We start from the raw sequence: 5,920 nt of genomic DNA, 5'->3' as shown, positions 1-5,920 counted from the left end.
GGTCTGATGTGCGAAGCTGCTGTGTGCTGAGTGCTTTAAGAGTGGAGGGCTGGTTTTCTGAATGAAAGCCAGGCAGACTGAGAGCTCCCTCACGCTGAGAGCAGCAGCTCCTGTTTCCAGCTCTGTTTCCAAGGGGACCACCACGGCAACCAATCACAGCTCTAACCACTTACAAGCGGGCAATTCAAGTTCTTAAAGAAGCCTCGTCTGTTTTAGGCGAAGTGAAAGAAAGAAAAGAGCAGAGAACACCTCAACACTTCAGTTCAAAACAGTTTTTTTTTTGCTTTTTTCTCCTTTTTATTAAATGTGAATTCACATGTTAGTTTGAGCCCATCCATTTAAGATTTCCGCCTACATACAAAAACAGGCATAATTCTGTCGTCACATCCTTTTCAAAACCGCAACAAATAACACATCTGTGTACATATATTCACAAACTGAAAGGACAGTGGATGGTGGTAGGTACTTATTTATTAAAAAGATGAGTCAAAGACAGATTCACACTTGGAATGTGAAGTAACTACTGCCCAGAACTTCCAACAAAACGTCTCGGCATATAATTAAGCCATATTCCAAAAAACTCGTAATCAAACAAACTTCATATGTAAGACCCACATAAAAAATAAACAATATCTGCTTTTTTTAAGTGCAAGAAATAAAAAATACAGGTTTGTGGTTCATGTCTTTAAAAAAAGAAGGCAGTCTTCAGTTTTTAAAATAAAGTTTCATTTCATGAAACAGGACTATGGAATGTTCTTTTTTTGCTTGCTTGGTAAAATAAAGCCAGGCCACCACTGAATCAGACGTTGCCCCTTTTTTTCTGTGGAACTCTTATTTTCCCTAATTTGCAATCAAGTGTGAGTTTTTGCGGTCAGTTCTGCCCCATTATGAGATCCGAATAACATTCAAATTGATATATGTGTTTTCTTAGCATGCATCACACCACCAGGCCACATTACAGTTGTTTTGTATCAGTTCCAGCTGATTCTGTTTATTTCCCTGCCCAGAGAGGCTTCAGCATCATAACCCGAGATGATGTCGACAGTGCACGAGTCTGTTTTTCCATCACTTGCTACAATTGTTGATGGTCTGTATCTCAAGAGTATATATTGCACAAAAAAATGAGAAAGGGGGGAAAAAACAGTATGTGCCATAAAAAATACCAAAAAGAAATCCAGTTTCACACCTGCGATCGGGACCCATCCACATATCACGAGTATGATATACATAAACTCCTAACTTTACTATATTACAGTACATATACAATCTTGAAACTAGTTCCAGCTCTGAGGTATGTGTTCCCCATGATGCCATTGTATCGTCTACAAATACTCAACAAATCTGCTCTACAACTGTACAAAACCTAGTTTAAAATCACAAGGCATTTTTGATGCAAGTCTTCTGTTTAACTTAATCCTTAAAACCAGGACTCACCTTGCATGCGTAAAAACAAAGGATAAAGGGAAGAAGTGCCTGAAACTCACTGAAAGCACAGTAAGAACATTCCCTTTTCAACTGTACAAAAATATGCCTGAAAATATCTTTTTCTTTTAAAAAGATGAGGTCTGTTATGTATCAAAATGTTTCCTCCGCACCTGCATACTCTGCAGAGGTTTTAGGCTGCTTGATTTTTCCAAACCAGGAGGTAAAAGGAATCAGTTACAAAAAGGAAAAACCGAACCAAAAAATCAAAAAATAAAAACAAAACCATTTTTGCGGCATTTAGAAATTACACAAACCGTTGAAAAGTAGCATCCTGAACAATCTTCAGTTCACAGATTTGCTTTGAGACAGTCCACAGTCCGAGTTCAGCTCCCTGCAGTTTGTTTTTGTTTGTCTTGAAGAGGATAAGATGCATAGAAGTTCTTCCCTTTGTGGTCTGGTTAAGCTGAGCAGTAAATGCAGACCTATGAGGGAAAAAAATCCAGAAAACCCTGTCATGCTGTCAGATAAAAAAAGTCTGCAGACCTTGCCGTTTTTTTTTTCTCCTCTCTTTTTTTCTGTTACCAGCTTCAGAAGCATCTCATTCCTCAAACCTCACCTCGGATCACGGTCCTCCTCTTCCTCCTCCTCCCTCTGCTAGAAAACCCACAAGAGGCAGGGCTGGGGACAATCTGACCAGGACATATAATTTCATATCTTCCTTCTCTGTTATTACTAGAGGAACAGTTTCTGTGTTTTTTCTTCAGTATGTGAAGACTAAGTCGGAAAAGTTCGCCTCCAGCCAGTCCCCTGCGATCATCTCGCTCAGTTCTGGCGTGCAGTAGTCTGGGAATTCAAAGTGGGAGCCCAGGCTGCCCTCACTGAACGAGTCCAGGTCTTTATCCACCAGAGACAGGGACAGGTTTCCTGAATTGGGGTTGCCCAGCTCGGAGCCCGCGGCGCTCGGAGCGAAATTCAAACTAAAGTCAAACAGCAGGTCGTCCGCGTCCTCCCCGGACGAGGAGCCGCTGCTGCTGCTGCTGCTGGAGGAGGAGGAGGAGGAGGAGGTGGACACCGACCTGGAGGATGCTGGTGAGACGGAGGCAGCGTGCAGCGCGCCCTGCTTGGAAATGCTCTTGATGTTGTAAAACAGTCTATTGTGGCTCCTCACCTCTTCGTACATGCTCGCCCCCTCCGACTCCGCCGAGGAGCTGAGAGTCGGGCTCGCCGGAACTTTGGCGACGCCGTACGGCCTCAGGCGCTCCTCCTCTCCCGCCTTAAAGCCCATCCGGTAGTCCTCTTCATACTCGTCATCGTCGTCCTCATCGGTGAGCTCACTTTTCACAGTCTTTGCAACTTTTATGCTGGGAAACACGCAGTCCTCCGCGTAGCCGTGAGCGGTCTTGGAGCCGCTCTTGGTCTTGATCTTGGAGCACTTCTTGCTGGGAGTCTTGGCGATCTTGCCGCACTTCTCCGGTGACGGCGCCGAGGGTTTGGAGCCGTCCAGCTTTGGTTTCTTCTTGGGTCTGTACTTGTAGTCGGGGTAGTCGGCCATGTGTTTGAGCCGCAGCCGCTCGGCCTCTCTGATGAACGGGATCTTCTCGCTGTCCTTCAGCATCTTCCACCGCTTGCCCAGGCGCTTGGAGATCTCCGCGTTGTGCATGTCTGGGGACTGCTCCATGATCTTCCTCCGCTCGATCTTGGACCAGACCATGAAGGCGTTCATGGGTCTCTTGATGTGCCCGGTGGCCGTCTTGCACCAGTCCGGGTTGATTGCCACGGGGCTGCATGCCATAAACTCGCTCTCCTCCGAGTCGGTGGCCTCCCTGGACATGCTGCCATCCGTCTCGCCGTGGTCCGTGTGCTGCACCATTGTCCGCAGTTCGGAGTCACTTTGCAGTCTCTAACAGCTCCTCACCGCCAGGACGGCTCAGCTTTCTCTGGTTCATCCACGTCCTCTGCTTAACGTGTCTCAAGCTCTGCACTCTTTTTCCAGAGTTACAAACTGCCTTCTTAACTAGTTATCAGCTTTTTCATGTCCCCTGCGTCACAGCCCAGTCATCCAATCCCGCTCCTTCCACTCCGCCCAGCAGACTCAGAAGACTCCAGGACTCCGGTTAACCCTTTTGGTTCCTGCCTCCTCTGCTCTGTGGAGGCAGGAGGCTCTGAGTGGAGGTGGGGATTTGTGCTACATAGTGTCTGGGGCAACACGCCGGGCGAGACAAGCATATTAAACACCCAGTCAGCGCCGCGCTCCGCTCAGCGGCTTTACGCACCGGAGCGCACACAAGCCTGACTTCAGTTTTCTAATAATTTTCCTCATATAATATCAGGAGGTTATTTTTATGATGACAAACCATGTTTTCCACGTGAATTGTGGGAAAATATTGACTTATTGTCCTTTCCCCTCCTCCCTCAGGTTGAAAACTGAAGGTGGCGCTTGGACACTGTTCCAGGCGCCTGCTGCGTCGGTGCGTCTGCTTGTCTGCTAACCAGTGTTATATTTTTACAGCTGGAAACAGCTTCATATCAGCGCTGCGGTGTCATTACCGCCTCATGCATTTTACTCGTGTATTAATGAGGAGCTCCGCATTCTGAACCTTCACAGAATCTGATATAAAAAACAAAAAATGAGTGTTTTCTTTTTAGGTTCATTTTAAAATACAACATGTAAAAGTATTTTCTTATTCAAAATATTAAAAACTTTAAATCACTGACCTCTGACCCCCTCCACCAGCAGGCTCCTGTGACGTCACTGCGTTATGTGCATATTTTCACACTTGGATGCTGTCATCAAAATACAGTGAGAAGCAAAATAATAATAAAATAAAAACATATTTATTTTACTTTCTTATTAACATAAAAACCATCCGGTTGGCTTACAGGCTGTTTGAAAAACAACCCATTCATATCCAGAAACATTAATCTAATCATTTCAGTCATAACGACAGATTTAAATGAAACTATTTGGTTTTAGTTTAGTTGCTGAATGTATCAAGTCATTGATTTTACAGCATGTGGCCACAGTGGAAGGGAAAATGAATGAGTTGGACTTTAAATCAGGTTTTTATGGTAAAAGAAACATAAAATCAAAATGGCAAATCAAAATAAAAATCTATATTTTTCTCATATTCTGACACCACCCACAATTTAATGTCCACTGTAGTGATAAGGCTCCACATATTTACAGTAGAGTCAGAAACTCAGTCTTTTTTATTTCTGGTCAATTTGATCATTTGTGCCTTCACTTTCCTATTTGATCATTTTCTGCCAACATTTTAGCCCTTTAAAGAAAGTATTTCTTCCCCAAGCACTTAAACCATCTTATTTTTACTGTGGTTCAGTGTTTTCATCAATTATTGAGATATAAAATAAGACATGACCCTGATGAAACCAGGATAACGGAGCAGAATCCTGCTGCTGTGTCACTTACTGGAGTCACAAAGCATCATTTCCTGAAAGCAGGATATGATTAAAATATGGAAAATTACATTAGTTGTCAGTTGTTAAAGGTGATGTGAAATGTCCAGATTTAGTCAGCTGCTTTACTTTTAATAAGTTTGGACAGAAATGAGCAAAACTACAAGGTGGAACATGACAAAATGGAGGAAGAAGCAGAATTTTGGGTCTTTTGAGGTAATATAACATTTTTAAAGTCTTTATTTCAAACATAACCTCCTGCAGTCACCATGGTTGCAGAGTTAGGTGTTTATTAAGGAACATGAAAAAGGGTCAGATTTTTATTTTTTATTTTTTGCATCTTTGGAGGTGATTCTAAGTTTTAATGTTTCAAATGCTAATATAGTCAACATAAATGTAAATTTCTACTTTTTTTATTTCAATTTAATATTTAACAATTGAAAACAAAATCCTATTTATTTATTTATTTATTTATTTATTTATTTATTTATTTATTTATTTATAAATAAGGGTGCCAACATTAAATCAGCCAAACGTGCGCTGACCATGAGGCCAGGTGGAGCCACATCCATTCATTTCTGTTTTCAGCGGGTTCCTGTGGCTTTCCTCCCGTTTGTTTCCATGCCTTCATTTGAATGAAGAAAGTAGGTCAGTAGCGCATTCTGCTCACTTCCTGTTTACAGTGAGCAAACACCTGCAGCATCTCCTGGAACAACACGTCTCATAAAACAGATCACCTCATCCAAATGGCTGATTTGTGTGAACTAATTGAGGCAATGGATGAATACCAAAATTACAAGATAAACAAGCTGTTATTTTTTTATTTATTTTCTTTACAATCTGAACGTTTCCTCGTGTGGAACGCAGAGCAGAGGCGCTCATTCAGATGGCAACGTTTGCCTGTGCAGCCGCTATCTGAGCCTGTACTGGCAGGAGGAGATGGAAGGAACCCCGCTGAGTCTGCTGTGTCAAGAAGCAGTGTAGCATCGAGCTGGCGTCTCCTCCATCCCCTCCACACGCCTCCCCTGAGGCTCTGGGTGGGAGCCAGCAGTGCTATTGGAGGCTTGGGCGATAAGGC

The 5,920-nt window shown here is 43.2% G+C and overlaps 1 protein-coding gene across 1 annotated transcript; it reads right to left on the bottom strand.

The window, feature by feature from the left end:
* Positions 1-257: 257 nt before the first annotated feature.
* On the bottom strand, positions 258-3,428 carry sox11a (SRY-box transcription factor 11a). The gene has a single exon (XM_014992158.2). The coding sequence runs from the start codon at positions 3,293-3,295 to the stop codon at positions 2,186-2,188; it is 1,110 nt and encodes a 369-aa protein (XP_014847644.2). The 5' UTR covers positions 3,296-3,428; the 3' UTR covers positions 258-2,185.
* Positions 3,429-5,920: the final 2,492 nt, after the last annotated feature.

The sequence above is a fragment of the Poecilia mexicana genome, unplaced genomic scaffold (assembly GCF_051168715.1).
Source record: "Poecilia mexicana isolate PSO_F unplaced genomic scaffold, ASM5116871v1 scaffold_22, whole genome shotgun sequence".
NCBI lineage: Eukaryota > Metazoa > Chordata > Actinopteri > Cyprinodontiformes > Poeciliidae > Poecilia > Poecilia mexicana.
The sequence above is the reverse complement of the archived record's forward strand: the minus strand, read 5'-3'. Positions and strand labels throughout refer to the sequence as shown.

What these genes read in the sequence shown, in the direction of transcription:
- sox11a (XM_014992158.2), bottom strand. Translation starts at nt 3,295, where the DNA reads ATGGTGCAGCACACGGACCACGGCGAGACGGATGGCAGCATGTCCAGG.